The 20,165-nt window shown below is 45.7% G+C and overlaps 1 protein-coding gene across 3 annotated transcripts in view; it reads right to left on the bottom strand.

The window, feature by feature from the left end:
• Nucleotides 1-16,690: 16,690 nt before the first annotated feature.
• Mark1 (microtubule affinity regulating kinase 1) overlaps nt 16,691-20,165 on the bottom strand; it is a 103,175-nt gene continuing 99,700 nt past the window's right edge. For all 3 annotated transcript variants that reach the window (XM_036202081.1, XM_036202082.1, XM_036202083.1), the window contains one exon: nt 16,691-19,153. In XM_036202081.1, coding sequence (XP_036057974.1) covers nt 18,799-19,153 — 355 coding nt within the window. In that variant the 3' untranslated portion in view covers nt 16,691-18,798. The remainder of the gene's footprint in view (nt 19,154-20,165) is intronic.

Genomic DNA, 20,165 nt, shown 5'->3' with positions numbered 1-20,165 from the left:
GAAGCAGAGGCAAGTGGATCCACACAGGGAAAACTTCTACTGGAAAGCTAGGGCTACGAAGTGAAATGCTGTCGTGTGTGTGTGTGTGTGTGTGTGTGTGTGTGTGTGTGTGTGCAGTTAATAAAACTCGTCCATATTTTTCTAGGAACCTTCCGAAAGCACGAGGCCATGTATTCACAGCGTTTGTCACAGTGGCAGACTGAGAAAGGGGAGGAGCCTCGCAGGGACAGGAGAACTGATTTCTGGAGCACACATATATTGGTGAAATTATTAAGGCCACGCCACGTAGTTAAAAGGGAGGTTTATTTTGTGGGGTAACTTACAAATGAAGGGATAGGTTGTAGGGTCTGGCAAAGGTATGGCGCAGTCCAGCGGTGTTCTCTGGAGAACTTTGCTCAGTCTACCTCCAGCGTCCAGGGTCCCAGAACCAAGAGAGACCTCTCCTCTCCTCTCAATCCTGGGTCTTCCGCTTCCTCCCTCAGCCCCGCCTTGTGGGCGTGACCATTACCGAAGCCTCAATGGGGGTTGGAACTTCCAGGCCAGTGCTGGGATGGCTACCCACTACACACATATGACATCATGTAGTGCAATCCTAAAAGCCAGGATCTGCATACCAGCATCACCAGAGCCGTGGCTCTCAACCTGCATGAAATGCCTTGTTTGCTTGTTGATGGGGGTTTGTTTTTGTTTTTGTTTTTGTTTTTTTGTTGTTGTTGTTGTTTTTGGCACAGGGTCTTACTGTCTCTGGTGTGACTCCACAGTGTTGCTGCTTCTCTGGCTCCGTGAGGCTGGAGCAGTAAGCTGCCCCTGGAGCTACTGGCTGGAAGGACACACCGTCCTAACTGCTTTCTGGGAATCTGCCCAACACCCATATTAGCTATAGCCCTGGTAATGCCCACATGATTTGCTAGAACTGCTATAACAAAATATTATAGTTGTGGTAACTTAAACACCAGAAATGCATAACCAATAGTTTAGGAAGCCAGAAAAGTGTGAGGGTAAGATGTTGATCCTGGAGAAATTTGGGTCCCCTCTTTAGATTCTTAGTCTCATTAATAAATAATTTGCCAGGTGTAGTAGTAGCATACATCAACACTCTGTAGTCAGGGGCAGGCAGATCTCTGAGTTTAAGGCCAGCCAGGGCTACAAAGTGAGACCATGTCAAGAAGAGGAGGAGGAGAAGTTTTGGCTGTTTTCAGGTGCAGAGAGGTAAAGAAGAGAGAAATCCATGCCTATTTGAGTTAGCCCATGGCCGGTCAGCAGGTAGCCACATAGCAGAAAGGAAAGAAAGCATCAGAAAGTCCAAAGTACCAGAGAAAACATTTGAAAGAAACATCTAAAAGAAAGACACAGAAAGAAGAAAAGTAGAAGAACTCAGAAAGGCAAGGAGATTTCACAGAGCCTCAGGCAGCTCACAAAGACTGTATTGTAGGTGGGGAAAAACGTACATTATCTGACTAAGGGGTAATTATTCCTCCCAGCTCTTTAGTCAGGCAGCCATCTTGAGGGATTATCCTCTGGCCAGATGATTGACAGGTGAAGTTGGATTAACTCTTACGTTTTGGGTTGCATGGAAGGTTAGATCTCTGTCCAAGATCAGAGTTTTGAGAAAAAAAGTTCCATTCTTTTGATCAGGAGGAAACAGCTTTCCTGTAATGTGGCTCACAGGTCAAAGCTATGCAACATTCCCCACTTTGAAGAGATAACACTAACATCATTTAGGAGATGGGCTGAAATTGAGAAATAGATGTAGATATATCCGGCTTGTTAAATAAGAAACACAGAACCGATTGCAGAGTTAAAAAACCACGAGGTCAGAGCAAGAGCGGAAAACCTTACCCTTCACTGCTTCTGCTGTTCTTCCTCTCCGCAAGAGACCTACTTCTCTGCGTCCTGTCTATTTAAAAACTTTCTGTTCTGTTTTCTCATTGGTTGTAAACCCAGCCACATGACCTCCTCATCACTGCCTGTTTGTACAGACCTCCAGGTCTTCCATGGTTGGTATTGAGATTAAAGGCGTGTGTCTGCCATGCTGGCTGTGTCCTTGAACATACAGAGATCTGCCTAGCTCTGCCTCTCAAGTGCTGGGATTAAAGGCGTGCCCCACTACTGCTCAGCTTCTGCTATGGCTTGCTCTGACCTCAAGGCAACTTTATTGACATACAAATAAAACCACATTTCAATACAAATAAAATGTCACTATAAATAGATATCAACTGCTGGCCACCATGAACACCCACTTCCAAAGCTGCTTACCAGAAGGGATTAGTGCCTGACTTGGAGTTTCATCCCACCCTCCCTCCAGCCTTTAGGCAGGGCTGATGTTTAGGAGATAAGAAACCAGAGCTCCCTTCTGCCTTTCCTGGCCAGAAAACTGTTAGGGACCAAGATTTCAGGAACCAAACATGAACCATGGAAAGTACTAGCTAGGCCAGAGAACAAGTCATAAGCCCACTGCCCTTCCCCAGAGCAGTAACACCTGTTTACTAACCGGAGGCTCCCAAAGATAAGAACATTCCACAGTCAGGTGCCATGGCAACCGAATGTAAACAGCATTCCATGGTCAGGTAGCCTAGCAACAGAACAAATGGCCCCTGACCAGTGACCTTAGCTGACATTTTGTAGCTGCACGATCTGCACCCCTTCCACGCCTTCCCCTTCCCTCCTTCCTGCCGCCTCCCCTCCTATGCTATAAAAGCCTTGCAGAGAAAAATAAAATCTGCAGCTTGATCAGAATCTTGTCTTGCTGTGGTCCCTCGTGTCCCCTGTCTCTTTCATTCGTTCCCACAGGTGGGTCCCCCCCCCCCATTGAAACTCCACTGGCCGGGGCATCTGGTGCCCAATGTTGGGGCTCGACCCTCGCCTCCTCAGGAGTTGAACATCCTTCTCCAGGAAAGTCCAGACGTCTGGTGGAAATTTGAAGCGATCACCCGTGGAGACCGCCCTACTCGGTGTCCTGGTGATCAGGGTGTGGGGGGGAAGCGGGAAGACGAGGTGAGTCTGAGCTATAGACTTCGCCATGGGACAGGAACTTCTTCTCATGATTTGTTGGTAAAGGGCATTAAAGATGCCCTCCAGACACGAGGGATAAGGGTTCGTAGAAAAAGACCTCATAAAATTCTTTAGTCACTTAGAGAGAGGACTGTTGTAACTGGTTTTCCCAAGAAGGGACGATTAATGAAAAATGCTGAAAAAAGAGAGGGCAGCCAGCAGTTCTGGCAGGGTGTGCGGGGTGTGTGTGTGTGTGTGTGTGTGTGTGTGTGTGTGTGTGTGTGCACGTGGTGAGAGGCGGAGGGGGGGGTGTGCGGGCGGAGCCGGGATGGCCAAGGAATGAGAGCTTGTGTCGACGGCAATGGTGGCCGCAGTGTCTGGTTGGAGGCTAGCCTCATTTGGGGCCTTCACCTATATCAGTAAGGAAGAGATACAGGCGTCACCTTTATCATCAAACTTTTAAAACAGCCTGTTAATTCCCTGTTGCCATTGGTCCCAACTCTCTTCTCAGCAACAATGATTTTCTTACAACAAATACATCTCAGACATCCACGGGTTTTTCTCCCACGTTCCCACCTCCCCCACCAACTACCAAAGATATGATTGCCACCCTTATCGAAAAAACCTACCAGGTACTTAATACCTCCAAGCCTGATTTGGTAGACTTCTGCTGGCTTTGCTATCATTCTGCCCCACCATTTTATGAAGGAGTGGCTGTTGATTTATATTTCTCCCTAACCACTGACCCACACAATTGTCACTGGCAAAAGCCACCCACATCTCGCCTTACACTCTCCCAAGTTATGGGCTCAGGCCGTTGCCTTGTCACCTGAGGCGCTATCATTCCCCCCCCCCCCCCCCCCCCCAGTTTATCAACCACTTTGCAATGTCACAGACAACCTAAGTACCTCTCTTAAGTCTGGATATCTTCTCCCTGCCAATGATACTTGGTGGGCCTGTACTGATGGCCTGTACCATGTATTTCTCTTCATTTAAATAATCCCTCTGCCCCCTTATTTTGTATATTTGGTTCAGCTTATCCCTAGGCTAACTTATTATTCTCCAGATCAATTCTCCAGAAGATGGGAAGAGAAGACTCTGGCAGAGACGGCTGCTCTTACACTCCCCCATCGCTCGAAAAGGGAGCCTGTGACTACGGTCACTTTTGCCTTCCTCCTGAGGGTGGGGGCTGCAGGGGCTGGTGAGGGCATAGCCTCCCTGGTCTTATCTAATCAACATTATTCAGAGCTTAGAATTTCCATAGATGAAGATATAACACAGCTTGAGCAAGGCATTTCAGCCCTTGAATCCTCCCTCACCTCCCTTTCAGAGGTGGTCCTCCAAAACTGCCGAGGGCTAGACCTCCTCTTTTTACAGCAAGGTGGCCTCTGTGCTGCTCTTAAGGAAGAGTGTTGCATCTATACTGATCACACAGGAGTAACAAGAGATAGCATGGCCAAAGTCTGTGAAGGCTTAGAAAAGGATCAAGAGCTAGGCTGGTTCCAAAATTGGTTCTCTGCATCTCCCTGGCTAACCATCCTCCTGCTGTCCCTCCTGGGACCCTTGGTTGGCCTCATTCTTGTCTTGACATTTGGCCCTTGGGCTTTGTTTCAACTCATTCAATTTGTGCGCGTTCAGCTGGCTGAACTTCAGGCAAAACAAATTCAGGTTCATTACCATCACCTAGACCTCTGTGAACATGGTCTCAATGAACCAGATACAGACTCCATATCAGCACAGACCCCTCTGCCCAGGGGAGGATGCACCTGTGCCTGGGAGCTGGAGCCCACTGCTTAGGGGATTGAGGGTGCAGCCAGGACTGCAGAAGGAAGGGAGACTAAAGTGCTCCACCATCCTGGGTGCCTTGGATGACATGCTCTATTGCACGGCGGTTATGCAGACCCTATACTCTTCCCTCCCGGATTAAAACCCGCCCCCTGTAAAAAAACTGCATCGGTCCAACTTTCTTGAGGACATGTGGGGACACCTACATGAACCAACCGATTAACAATGGAACTGAACTTATCAGGGATGGAGCCTCTGTCACCCCTCTCCCATCACTGTGAAACATTTGGGTCTCCTTTCTTTGTTTTGCTATATGTATAGAAGGGGGAGATGTTAGGGACCAAGATTTCAGGAACCAAACATGAACCATGGAAAGTACTAGCTAGGCCAGGGAACAAGTCATAAGCCCACTGCCCCTTCCCAGAGCAGTAACACCTGTTTACTAACCGGAGGCTCCCAAAGATAAGAACATTCCACAGTCAGGTGCCATGGCAACCGAATGTAAAGAGCATTCCATGGTCAGGTAGCCTAGCAACAGAAGAAATGGCCCCTGACCAGTGACCTTAGCTGACATCTTGCAGTTGCATGATCTGCACGTCTCCCACATTCTGCACCCCTTCCACGCCTTCCCCTTCCCTCCTTCCTGCCCCCTCCCCTCCTATGCTATATAAGCCTTGCAGGGGGGGGGGGGATAAAATCTGCAGCTTGATCAGAATCTTGTCTTGCTGTGGTCCCTCGTGTCCCCTGTCTCTTTCATTCGTTCCCACAGGTGGGTCGCCCCCGTTGAAACCCCACTGGCCAGGGCAGAAAACCACAGCCGCTCCTGGAATCACTGCTTTTAGAGTCCTGGCCAGTCTCTGTCAGAGTCAGCAGTTTGGGATCCCTCAAGCCTGTTGCCCTTGGCTGGCAGATGCCTGACTGCTTTTGTGTTCACATGTGGCTGGTCCCCAGTGTCTCTTCCTCTTCTAGGGACACTCAGCTGTTTCTTCAGGGCCCTGACCTTGTCCTGTTCTCTACTATTGACTACATCTTTTCAATTTCTGTCTCTGAACATAATTGTATTCTTGGTCCTGAGGGTTCTGGTTTTTGGAGATGAATCTGGAGGGGACACAGTTGAGTTCATGACAACCTTGGGTCCACACTGGCAAATCCTGGACACATCTGCCCTGCCTTGATATCCTTGATACTGGAGATCAGAGACCACTAACATTCCTGCACAGAAGAGACATACCAACTAGCAGAGGCTAACCTGTTCTGCTTTCTACCTTTTAGGAGAGCTCCAGGTTTGTTTAATCTAACTTGCTCAGGGGGCCTGGTACATGCTGTTCATCCTTTTTAGCCTCTCACATTAGACAGGCAACAAGGCCACTTAGGACAACTCACATTGTCCACTACCTTAGAAATATCTCTCTATGACTAATATGGAAACTATCCTCCAAAAAAGCTAGGATATTGCACAGCTAAGATTCATGAAATGATTCCATGCCTGAACAAAAGAGAATATCTGAGACCTCAGAGGCTTAAGAATAACTGCCTATTTGAAGCAACTTACATAGAAACAAATTTTCTATTTGTAGACATACAAAAATGTTATGTTTTAATATTTGTTTTGTAATAAAGGTGTAGATTTAGAAAAAGAAAGATAATCAATACAGACTGGAAGTTACATTAATATTGTTTATTAGTTCATTTTTATAGGATAGACTCAAGAAGAAATACATCTATGGAGCTGATGGAAGATTATAAACCATGTAAGGCACAGGTAATGGATTTGATTTTGCAAAGACTGGCACTAAAAGCATTCTCCCATGCATGCTGTGTGTATGCATGAGTGCACACACACACACACACACACACACACACACACACACACACAGAGTCAATTATGAATCTTAGCTAATCTTCAATTGTTTTTACATTTGTGTGTGTGTGTGTGTGTGTGTGTGTGTGTGTGTGTGTGTGCCATGAACACTCACACAGGAGCCAGAGGACCAGTCAGTTCTCTCCTGCCATCGTGTGGGTTCCAGGAATCCAATCCAGGTCATCAGGCTTGATGGTAGGTGCCTTTTCTCAGCTTCTCTCCAGACTCATTTTGTTTTTCGTTTTTTGAAAGCAGGTTTCCTCTCTGGCCTGGAACTCCCAGAGATGCTCCTTTCTCTGCCTCCCCATTGCTGTGCCGCCACTTCTGGTCCATTAAAGTTGTGTGTGTGTGTGTGTGTGTGTGAAGCCAGGGAAGGGGATAATGACTAGAATCTCAAGGCTCTGTATTTGTTATTCTCTTGACTGACTGCCTCTCCAGAGTACAGTCTGTTCTGCTGGTACACAGTGTAGCTAAAGCTTGGATGCCTTCTCCTCATCAGGAAGAAGCACTAGGTTTTACACACCTTACACCCGGGTCAGCAGGCGTGGGAACTTCCCAGGCTCCTTTGCAAGGCCCCTTCATTGCTGGAGTCTTCTCTCAAGCCTTCCTCGCTGCCGTCACCCCTGACACCATTGTGGACTTGAGTTTTACATGGATGCAGATTTACTTCTGCATTGTTCCTAAATTGATAAGTCCTCAATCCAAACATTCTACACCAGAGACAGACCCTAGAGCAGTGACTCTCAACCTTCCTAATGCTGAGACCCTTTGATAGAGTTCATGTTGTGGTAGCCCACAGCTATAAAATTACTTTTGTTACCACTTCATAACTTAAATTTTGCTACTGTTATGAACAAATGTAATGTAAACATAGTGTAAATGTAAGTATCTGGTAGGCAGGGTGGTCTTGGGCAACCCCTGTGAAAAGGTCATTTGACTTCCAAAGGGGTCATGACCCACAGGTTGAGAACCACTGCTCTCCAGTCTCTGATGGATAAAGTTGTAAAGAGTAATATCCAACACTCCAAATAACTCCGTAGCAACTGAGCCAGCTACTCTTTTCTTGTTTACTGTAACCAAATACCTGACAAACAGCTTAAAGAAGGATGTTGGACAGATGGTACAGTGGTTAAGAGCACTGCCTGCTTGTCCAGAGGACCTGGGTTCGGGTCCCAGCACTCACATGGCAGCTTACCTATGTCTGTAACTCCAGTTGCAGGGGATCTGGCTCCCTCTCCTGGCTTCTGAGGGACCAGCTTTGCATGCAGTGTGCATACATACATCCAGGCAAAAGACACGTAAAAGCACAAGAAGAAAGGGTTTGTTTTGGCCGTTCAAGGGCAGACAGACACACAGCAGGGAAGGCAGGGAGGCGGGAGTGTGAGGCAGCTGCTCAAATGTGTCTGCAGTCAGGAAACAGGGAAAGGTGCATGCTGGTGCTCAGCTCACTTTCTCCTTTTCATTCAGTCTGGGCCCCCAGGCCATGGAATGGTATTGCCCATGTTTTGGGTGGGTGGGTCTTCCTACCTCAAGTAACCAAACCTAGAGACTCCCTCAGAGATGGTCCCTGATGTTTGTCTCCTAAATAATTAAAAAAAAAAGTTCTTACTTTTTAATCTGATGATGATGATGATGATGATGATGATGATAATAATAATAATAATAATAATAATAATAAAGTGTATGCATCATGATGGGATTGTGTGCATGCCACAGTACATGTTTGGAAGTCAGAGGACAAAAAGCAAAGTTGATGATTCTGGAGGACACTCAAGGTTGACCTCTGGCCTCCACATGCATGTGTTCACACACCTGCACACATGTGTACCCACTGACATGTGAACACACACACACACACAAATAATAAAAAAGAATATAGGTATAAAAGATAAGTTTTTTGGATGTCTTTTTAAAATACCCAAGTTTTTCTGCCCCCCTGGACTCACAGAATACGGAAAAAATGTAGAATTCTAAGTTTCAAAGATGCTGTGGGATGTTCTGTATGTCAAATGTGTTGCTCTGATTGGGTAAAATAAAGTGCTGATTGGCCAGTAGCCAGGCAGGAAGGATAGGGTAGGCGGGACAAGGAGGAGGAGAATTCTGGAAAGTGAAGGCTAGTGGGAGAGACACTGCCAGCTGCCGCCTTAACAAGAAAGAGATAAGGTACTGGTAAGCCACGAGCCATGTGGCAAAGTATAGATTAATAGAAATGGGCTAAATATAAGAGTAAGAGCTAGACAATGGTAGGCCTGAGCTAATGGCCAAGCAGTTTAAATAATATGAATGTCTGTGTGTTTTTTTTATAAGTGGGTTGTTGGACTAACAGGGCTTGGCGGGGGCTGAAGAGAAGCTCTCCAACTACACAAAGAATTTATGAAAATATTAAATTTGAATTTAAGGGAACCGTGGAATGGATTAAAGTGCCTTGATGTCCAAATGGGAAGATGTTTAAACCACAAAAGTGAATTTAGAAGAAAGAATGGACTTCAGCCTCAAAGTTAGGACAAGGAGAAGTATTTTCTTTGGAGGAAGTGTGGGCTCCGAGACCAAGTAGCTTTTCGAGGCCTGGGGGTATTTGCTGAGAAGACAGATTCACGGGGTCCAGCTGCTGTGGGTGGCAGGACTCAGGCTGCATCCCAGGCAGGGCCTTCTCTGACCTCCCAGAAAGAATAATGAGGACGCCAGTTGTGTTCACAGACTGTAAGAAGTGGGGGCTGGAGAGATGGCTCCCTCAATAAAGGCACCGAGAAAGCCCGATGACTGGAGTCCAGTCCTCAGAACTTAGGGAACAATGGTGGAGAGATTGACTCTGACCTTGGCATACCTGCCATGGCCTGCATGCACCCATGTGCACATCACACACACCAATGGTAATAAATAACTCTTACCAGGAGGGCCGTGCTGTGTAGAGTAGAGGCACAGCCCTACACTGTCACCCTCAGTAGCCTGAGGAGTTCTCTTAACATTTCAAGGTCCTTGAGTCAAGCCAAACTGGGATTTATGGCTTTGATGCAGAAAAGAATTTCAGAACTGGTCTGAAGCAGAGTTGGGGTTTAATTGGAGATATTTTAATCTAGACTTTAAGCTTGAGGGTTAGGAGAAAGAGAGGCACTTGGGAGGAAGACATACCAAAGTGTGAGTATCTGCTCCTCAGCAGAGAGTTGAGCTTGTCCTAGCTTTAGCCATATACGCCATTTGGGTGGCTCTCAACCTACATTTTAAAAGATCGCTAAGGACGTCTCTCTGCTTTTGTCTCTTTCAATAAGTGAGGTTGTAAGGTGGCTTCTGAGAAGGCACAGATGGAATTGAAATCAGTTAATGTGAAGTCAGGAATAACCAGAGTTGTTCAAGAGGTTGAGGGCATATCTTCATGGCAAACGGGATTTCTGATAAGATTCCTAGAAAGGCAGGTTGATGCCCGGGAAGGAGAACTCGCCTTAAACAGTTGTTATTGTGCTTCTCTGCTGGTGATTGGTTCCTTTCCCTTCCCCTGTTCCTGTAATAGTCCTTGTCTTTCTTCCCATCTCAGGCTGGGACATCCCCACTCAGTGCCCAGCATTATCTCTACACAGACCAGGCTCCTTGATTGACACATGAATTGTTACTTGCGTGCAGTTTGATGGAACAAAGTTCCCTGAAATTGGGGTAACACAGGGTCTGTTGGGTGGTGGTTGAAGACACGAAAAAGAGGCAGCAGCCTAGGAAATTAGGTTTCCAGAACCAGGGCTGAGACCATATTGACCAAGACTTTGGCCCAATCTGTTTACATCATCTTTGCATCCACTTTCTCTGAGACACAGAGGTTTTGGATGAAACAGTGGCTCAGGCCTCTGTCTAAACACCCTGAGAACAGAAAACCTGATCTTCCCTCAGTCTAGATATATTTCTTCCCACAGTATAGTCCTTTGACAAACAGGATTACCCTTTTAAAGGAAGTGGTAAAGAGACATGGCATCTCTAGTTCTGGATCCCATTTTGTTCTTAACAGCTGAAACAAGAGTCCATAGACTAGTCCTGGACTCTGCAACAGACAGAGAAAAACGGGGCCAGAGAGATGGCTCAGCGGCTAAGGGCCCTGGCTGCTCCTGCAGGGGACCCGAGTTCAATGCCTAGCATGTGCAATGGCAGCTCCCAACCATACATAGCTCCAGTTCCAGGAGATCTGGCACCAGACACACACATGATGCACAGGCACACATACAGGCAAACGGTCACACACATAAAGGTAATATATAGTCTTTAAGGAATTATCTATTCTATTCCTAGCTTGAAGCCATTTACTTTTCAAATAACATCAACAGGGTCAGCAGATGGCAGAGCCAGAGGACAGTCCCTCTTTTCAGGGACAGTTTTTTCTTTGAGAGTAGGGATACGCCTGCTATTTTATACCCTACCATTGGAATTCTCTCACCTTTTTTTTTTTTTTTTCTCTCTTTGAGACAGGGACTTACAATATAGCTCAGGCTGGTTTTGAACTTTGTAAACTTGCAATCCTTCTGCCTCAGTCTGTAGAATAGCCAGGATTACAGGCCTTTACCACCAGCCATACCTCCCCCTCCCCTCTCCCCCTCCCTCTCTTCCTCTCCCTTCCCCCTCCCCCCTCCCTCTCCTCCTCTCCCCTCCCCCTCTCCCCTTGCCTCCTCCTCCTCTTCCTCCTCCTCCTCCTCCTCCTCCTCCTCCTCCTCCTCCTCCTCCTCCTCCTCTTCTTCTTCTTCTTCTTCTTCTTCTTCTTCTTCTTCTTCTTCTTCTTTGTTTTGAGTCAGGATTTCTCTGCGTAGTTTTGGTACCTGTCCTGGATCTCGATCTGTAGACCAGGCTGGCCTTGAACTCACAAAGATCCACCTGGCTCTGCCTCCCGAGTGCTGGGATTAATGGTGTGTGCCACCAGCACCTGGAGGAGGTTCATTCTTAATTATAAATGCCTGACCTTAGCTTGACTTGTTTCTAGTGAGCTTTTCTTAACTTATCCCATCTATCCTTTGCCTCTGGGCTTTTTCCTTTCTCTATTTCTGTATACCTTTTCTTTCCTCCTTACTCTGTGTCTGGCTGGGTGGCTGGGTGGCTGAGTGGCTGGGTGACTGGCCCCTGAAGTCCTCTTCTCCTGTTCTCTTGCTCCTTCTTTTCTTCTCTCCCAGATTTTCCTTCTATTCTCTCTGCCTGCCAGCCCTGCCAATCCTTTCTCCTGCCTTGCTATGGGTCATTCAATTCTTTATTAAGCCATAAGGTGTTTTAGACAGGCAAAGTAACACAGCTTCACAGAGGTAAACAAATGCAACATTAACAAAAGTAACACACCTTAAAATAATATTCCCCAACATATGTACATGTACTGCATGTGTACCTGGTGCCCTTGGAGGGCAGAAGAGGATGTCAGACACCTTGGAACTGGAATTACAATGAGCTGCCATGTGGGTGCTGGTAAGTGAACCTGGGTCCCCTACAAGAGCAGCCAGTGCTCTTAACCACGGAGGCATCTCTCTAGCCCCCAACTTCTTTCTTCCATTCTCTTTCTCTCTGTTTTGGGGGGTGGTGGTGGCAGGGTCTCATTATGCTGCCCAACTGGCCTCAAATTTACAGAAATTCACCTGCCTCTGCCTCCCAAGTGCTCCGGTTAAGGCTGTGCATCCTCATGCCCATGCAAATATTTTTATTTAGTGAAAGACTATCATTTAATAGAGAGAAGGATTGCAAGATTGTGCAGAAAAGGTGGGGAAGAGGGGCGGTGGCCTCTTCAGGTAGACACTGGGTTGACACAGACAACACAGAAGTACCACCTGAGAATCTCTGGTGGTGTCTTCCTCAGTTTGTCAGGCATTTCTCCCAAACCAGCAAAATCTAAAGCAGGACAGGAGACAATGAGATGTAAAGTTACACAGAAGTGTGGGTGCGGGTTCCAGAACAAGGTGTGGGGGGTTAGTTCTCCCACCATGTGGTTCCCTGGGATTGAACTAAAGTCATCAGCCTTGGCAGTAAGCACTTTCATCCGCTGAGCCATCTTGCTGGCCCCATTTTCATGTTATAAATTACTGTTTATGGGTGTGTTGTTTACTGCTGTGCCACAGCCTAGGATTCTCAGTTTCGGGCTGCTGGAGGCAAACTCAGCATCCTTATGCACCCAATTGCTTTCAGTATCGTCCAAACAAGCACATCTATAAGTACATAGTTCATATTTTAGAGTCTGGTTGCTTTGCATAAGTTGTAAAACTTCCCAACTTCTTCTAGCCATAGATAAGACAAATCCTGGGGCTCTGAGAAGACCCCACATGGATGCTGCCCTTTGGGAGCTTGAATTCAGTCTCTCCACTGAAGGCCCTTCTCCCATTCTCTGTAGGCAGAGAAATCTCCTTTCTCCCTGTGGCTGGGGGTCTTGGACATTCTTGGAAGGCCTTCCACTGTGAGGGTTCTCTCTGGAAGCACTCCAGACTGCATCCGGTACTTTCCACATGCCATTTTACTGCCACCTCATGGCCATGCCTTTGTTCTGGCCAGTCCCCAACCTTCAGACTCAATACTAACACACATAGCCTTCCACAGAAAACCGTGGATGGATGGGGAGATGCTTGCCTTCTATATTTTTTCTTATCACCATTTATTTATATGTTTGTTTGTCTGTGTGGGTCTGTGTGTGCCACAGCATGCATGTGGAGGTCAGAGGACAACCTGTAGGAGTCATTTCCCTCCTACCATGTGGGGTCTGGAGAGGGGACTCTGGCCATCAAGTCTGGCAAGTGCCCTTACTCACCATGCCCTCTCGCCAGCCCTGAGATGCTTTGGCTTTATTTTCTCATTTCATGTGGAGAGGCTTTCCTTCATTCTGCAGGGCAGAACTGTCCTCCATTCTGCATACACACTGCCTTTTCTGCAACTATTTACGCTGACGGATGCTTAGGTTGGTTGGCTATTGTGAATGATACTTCAACAAATGCAGAATGCAGGTTTCATTTCAACATATTGATTTCCTATCACTGGGACATACTCTGAGCAGTGGGATCACTGGATCATGGCAGTTCTTCTAACATCTAAAGACCACACTGCTTCCACAATAGCTGCACTGCTTTACAGACCACACTAACAGTGTGCAAGAGTTCTCTTTCCCTACTTCCTGGCCTGCTCTCACTGTCTTTTTGTCTTTTTGGCAATGCTCAGTTATGATCTTCTTGCTTTCATTTCCCTGGTACTGGGATTACAGGCGTGCTCCTGGTTCCAATATGGTGGTTTTTAAGTACATTTTTGACTGGTGATTTTGAGCATTTTTTCCATATACTCATTGGTCATTTGGGTATCTTTTGAGAAATATTTGCTTAGGTCCCTCACACATTTGTCTTGCTATCAAGCTGTCTGAGTTCTTGTATATTTTGGATATTGACTCTGTCGGATAAGTAATTTACAAACGTTTCCTCCCGTGCTGTAAGCCACCTCTTCATTCTGTTCATTGCTGCTTATCTGCCCGTGAGCTTCTTATATTAATACAATACTTGGGAGCATTATTTTTAAAACCTTCCATTCTACCCCTTGCTGGCTCACTAGCTGTGACTGCTGTGTTTAGTGGTTGTGTTAAAGTGTACACTGTACCTCTATTTACTGACACCATCGTAAAGTGACAGCAGTCCACACATGCAGTGTAAGCACTCTTTGAAGACCCTCTAGGCTCGTGTACTGTGTCACTACATTGTCTTCAGGTGTCATAGGTGGTGACGGCTGGCTGATCTTGGTTGTCAGTTTGACACAGCTGGGAAGAGGGAACCTCAACTGAGGAACTGCTTCCATCAGGCTCCCATTGTTAACTGATGTAGGAGGGGCCAGACAACTGTGGGTGGTGCCATTCCTAGGCAGGAAGGGGTTTGGGTTGTGTTAAGAAAGGTAACAGAATGTTGGAAGCAAGCCATCTGCTTAAGTTCCTGCCTCAGTTTCTCTTCAATGGTGTGCTGTAACTTGTAGGCCAAATAAACCCATTCGGTCAGTGTTTTGTCATAGCAACAGAGTAAACTAGAGCAGTGGTCTTTATTCAGTTGTTACTGACTTTACTCCAGACATGGTACTATTTTTTTGCTCTCGATTTCTCAGGGTAGATGCAGAGTCCCCATCGTGTACCTGTTCCCTTTTGCTCCAAGGATTTCCTTGCATGTTGCTTGTGGCTCTGTAACTGTCACAACCACTGTCTTCAGCTTTTCTGTGTCAATCATCTTTGCTTCATCTTTGTTTTGGAAGCTATTTCATCTGGGTATAAAATCCTTGTTTGATGCTGGGTGTTGGTGTTGGCACATGCCTTTAATCTCAGCACTCAGGAGGCAGAGACAGGAGGATCTCTGTGAGTCTGAGGTCAGCCTGGTCAAAAAAGCAAGTTCCAGGACAGCCAGGGCTATTACACAGAGAAACCCTGTCTTCAAAAACCAAAAGAGAATCCTTGTTTGACAGTTTTTTTCCCCCCCCCCCCCCCAGTATTTCTTACAAGAAAACTGGTCATTAATTTTCCTTCTATTTCTATAACATCTTTTCCCTCCTATGGCTGGTTTTATTTTAAATACTGTTTAGAAGTAACTTGTGGCATGAAAATTAATGTAGTTTTCTTTGGTATTTGTTAACCATTTTGGGTCCGTTAGCTTATGATTTTAAGCAAATTTTTGAAAACCTCTGGCCATTCTGTCTTCAGATGGCTTTTACTCCTTCTTTCCCACGGGGCTCCTCCTGGCTTAGACTGAGTGGCCCCATAGCTCCCAGGGCAATATAAATCGTCCATTTCAGTGGGGTTTTTATTCAGGTTATTTGGAATAGTTTCTACCTGCCATCTTCAACCCCACTGACTTCTCCCTGGTGGCTCATCCACCAAATCCTTCCGGCATGTTCTTCTTCCTCAGAAACGATCAACCACAGGACGCTCGCAGGCATGTGCAGCATTATGCTTGCATTAGTCATCTCTGCACCTCACACACTTCCCTCTTGTGGAACAGAATTGTCTTAGGGCCCTCATCTAATAATCTGATCAACTCTGACATTCTGAGTCAGTACCGATCCACTTTCCCCTACTTTTGTTACGAACTGTTTCTCTGTACAGAAGCAATGCAGCATTAAGTCCAGGGCTAAGGGGACAAACCCTTCCATGGCTGCCATACTAACGTCTGCAAAAGTTTCCATTTATGCCAACATTGTATACACCCCTCTCGCAGCATCTTGCTACACTTGTTGCAATGTCTGTTGGATATGCCCTCTTCATCCCCCAGAAAAGACTTCCTGGCTCCATCCTCTAACCCTTTCTGTATGTCCTAATTATGTATTTCTATTATAGATGTTTTACTGCTGTCTCTCTAGAACCCAGAACCTGATGCATATTCTCACTCAATACATTTGCTGAATTAGTGATTAAGCCCAAGTTGAGGTTGCCAGTACATTGTGTGTTTACTTTCGTTTGTGTGCTGGGACAGAACATCCCATGTGGTGCTGGCTGGCCTGGAACTTGCAGCAATCCCCTCCTGTTTCTTTACAGCTCTGCCTAGCTTCACGCTCTCACAGGATCCTTCCCATTCTGACTTTCCTTGCTAGAATTCCTCGGAACTCACTCTTCCCTGCATTTCCTGTCTTTTGGGGGGAGGGGTGGGGGTACTTTCAATGATACCCCCTTATGCCTTTTTGACTCTGTACATGTTCCTGTTAGCTCCCCAAATGGACTGCAGTGCTGGAGAGGTGGGAGTCGTCTGTGCAGTCACTTTATACATCTTAAGAGCATCGTTCTCCCCACTGGTATTGTTAAAAACAAGGCAGAGAGTATTATGTTAACTTCAACAGGCCAAGCGCATCATTTACTCACAGGAAGCTGGGTGTGGAAGGCCCCTCAGTGACAATCACCCATAACAACAACACCCATGACAATCTTTGTGCTTAAAATCAAATTTGACCTCACAGAATATTATTGGGTCATGGTTCTGAAGTAGATTTCATCTTTATCTTGCTTTATTAAAAATTTTTTGCTATTAAACAAAAAAATATGTCCTATTTTCTAAGAAACAATACAAGGGATATCCTATTAAATAGTACTTCCACAGAGCCAAGGCAATCATGTAATCATACAGCCAGACATTTATTTATGCAACATACTAAAATTCCTCTGAGTCTTCAAAATAATGTTATCATGAACACATAAAACAGATACTATAAAATGAATGTCAAAATTTCATTTTTTAGTTCATAAGAAAAAACAGAAATAAAATTCCCTTCCATAAAGCACAGGGGTTGGCTGGAGTGAGAAAATGTAAGCACCCTAGCCTTTGCCTGGGAAGATGCCTGGGGCCTCTGTTCTGAAAAGCATTTCAGCAACCAGAATTCCTGTAAACAGATGATGCTTTCTTGCCATAATGAGAGCATAGCCTCATCAATTGCTTGCCAAGTGTACTAGCACAGAAAAGAATGCACTTAGAGTGTCCTCCAAGCAGAAAACAGGTGATTCACAAGCTGACAAAGAGCAAAAGACAAATGCTTTATTATGAGATCTGTTCAAGTAAGAGTTCAGTGTGCACCAGTGAGTGAATGAGGGTCTGCATCGAATGTTGTGAATGGACACCGGGTTAGAAAGGGGCCACACACTTTTGTTTTGTTGCCCCCCACCCTTCTCTAAGGCAAAAACACATCAGTTAGAACAGAATGTTAAGAAGAAAGCTACATCACAGTACAGTACAGAAGATAAAACCCCCTTTGTCTGGAAGCCATTGTGGGACAGCCCATCACCTACACTGGCAGTGTCCAGGTAGTTTCCAAGGACAGCACTGATCACAGCATTAGTTTTCTCTCAATTGATAAGCTTGGGAACATTTTCTATTCCTCAGAAGTGCACAGATGGGGCCATATGCTGATATTACAGTGAATCACAACATTAAATAAAACTGCACAGTCAACCTCCAAGGCCTTTCAGTACAAAATAAGTGTTAAAAAGGTACCGTTACTATTGGCTTTACGTTGCATACGTCACTAATTATGAAAGAAGAGAAGGCAAATGACCAGTTACAAAGCTGCGCACTACAGGCATAATGTTGTGGAAGAAACATAACTTGAGCAAGAAACTGAAAACAAATGGGTTCTGAGGGAGAAGTGAACCACCAGGCAAGCATAAATCTGTAATAAATGGGTGTGGCGAGCACATCTTGCCCTTGGGTCTCTCGAGTACTTACAGACACTACAGTGGTACGGGTGGATAGAGGCTGGGAGGACACTGGGGCAGATGCTCCCAATGCCTGTCAATTCCTGAGGTGGCATCATATCTTAGCCAACGCAGTCATCAACATCGTACAGATGAGCTTGTGCTATGAGACATCCCGACATTCTTGCATTCCCAGATACCCTGCGTGTTCCGAAGGCAGCAAACCTAAGTGCTGGTTTATTTCTCAACAGCCAGGTGAACTATGGATTCTTTCACTCTCTGCTGCTATTAGCAGGTCAGAAAACAAAGGGCAAAATAAAACTCAATAAAGATTTAATTTCTTACCTCGGTACTTCTGAGTTAGCTCAAGGCAAAGCTATGGTTTCTTTTCACTTGGTTTAGAAAAGTCTAGGTGCCAACACTGTAAACATTTTGTGTCCCCCAAATACACCTTGACTTGACACAGGCTGACAGCAAGAAAAGCAGGAGAAACTGAGTGACACCAACCACTGTCAACTTCTGGCTTAAATTAAATATGATTTCAAAATAATTTTATAAAGTTCATGCTACAATTTTAAAGACTATTTCTGTGCGCTTTAAATCCTGGACACAATATTCAAAATAGCATGATGGAGGTAAGAATAAAAAAAAAAAACCAAAATGTAAATAACAGGGAAAACCATTTTCAAATTTCAAATTTCAAAGCATTAACCATACATTTCTGTGTGGAGATCTAGACAAGTATACAGGTTTTAAAGCAATCATATTTTATTATACAACTCTATGAACAGAAAATGAACAGAAATACACAATATACTTACCTGTACATGTGAACCTACTTTTTAAGCTACAGATTCTTATTATAGCTCATACTGACTTTAATTTTACAGTTCATAACTATGTATAACCTTATTGCATTAAGGACAAATTCTACATGGGAGATTCACAGGTGGACCACAGTAGGCATCACCAGTACATTCAAAACCTGTAGCTCAGATGTGGGTGCATCTTCCCTGTTCCTGGGGCTCACACATCATTACAGCTTAAGCTCATTTGCTATTTTGGACGCAATGTTCTTAAAGGCAATAGATGTCCCAGATATTCGCTTGAAGCGGACCCCATTCAGTGAGAGCCGAGGTAACTTGCAGACTTCCATCTCCCACTGCACAAGGCTGTCCTGCCTAGCATCTCCGTGGACACAGAAGAGCAAGAACCTTTCTTTCTGTTCATAGTCACAGTTGTTGGCATCTAACACTTTTCTGATCTCTCTCATCATGTCATTGGGGTCCATGGAGCTAGTGGTCTTCATGCTCCATGTGAACCGCAAAGAACGCGGCTTGGAGTCCCTGCCCTCTTCCTTGTCTCTTTCTTTTGGCTCCCCTGACGTACTTCTAGAAGAGGGAAAAGGGAGACAATTAAAACCAAAGCTCTACTCAGCAAAGAAATTACAACCATAAAATGTGGGTGGTAACTCCATGCCTAACTGAACTATGGGACCAGAGATACATGCTACCATGCTGCTTATGAACAGGCCCAGAGGCACGTGCGCTTCAGCATTGAGCATCTTCAGTCTAAAGCTGCAAACTGTCTTAAGTGCATTTGTTCCTGGGAAGGAATTTCTAGCTGAAAGTGAAAACTTTATTTATTTTTTCTATATTCTTCATTTTCTGCACATACACACACCACAAACTGACATGTTCCGCTCCACATGCGGTACACACACACACAGGATTCTCCTGCTAGAACACAGTATTAGAATATAAATAAATACCGCCCTCTTGTGTCCTCTTTGTGTAGGGCAATGTAATGACTACAGAGGGAAGGAGGACTCACACTGACAGGGGGCTGACAGGGGACGTAGAGCGCAATCGCGGCAGGCTGTCCAGCAGCACTCTTGCTCTGCTCTCTCCCAGTTCTCTACAGGCATATGCAAATGGCTTAGGAGGCCGCCTGTGGCCTCCACCCCTTGTCTACCACTTCCCTCTCTGCTCTCTCCAAAGGGACTCGCTGGCTTCCATGCTGTCCCTGACCACAGGACTGTGGACTCCTCTCCAAGCTCCTTCCTGAACAGCAAAGCTAACCCACTTGGCTACATGGACAACTTCCTTCCTTCCTTTTTTTTTTTTTTTTTTGGTTTTTCGAGACAGGGTTTCTCTGTGTAGCTTTGCACCTGTCCTGGAACTCACTTGGTAGCCCAGGCTGGCCTCGAACTCACAGAGATCCGCCTGGCTCTGTCTCCCGAGTGCTGGGATTAAAGGCGTGTGCGCCACCACCGCCACCCAGCAACAACTTTCTTTTTCCCAGTCTTTGCTTATTTTCTCCACCACAGTCCATAATCGCCCGGACTCCTGCCCTGGCGTGAGTCCTTCTTACTCTACTTCTTCTGTACTCAAGCCGTTCAAA

The sequence above is a fragment of the Onychomys torridus genome, chromosome 11, assembly GCF_903995425.1.
Source record: "Onychomys torridus chromosome 11, mOncTor1.1, whole genome shotgun sequence".
In the NCBI taxonomy this organism is placed as follows: Eukaryota; Metazoa; Chordata; class Mammalia; order Rodentia; family Cricetidae; genus Onychomys; species Onychomys torridus.
The sequence above is the reverse complement of the archived record's forward strand: the minus strand, read 5'-3'. Positions and strand labels throughout refer to the sequence as shown.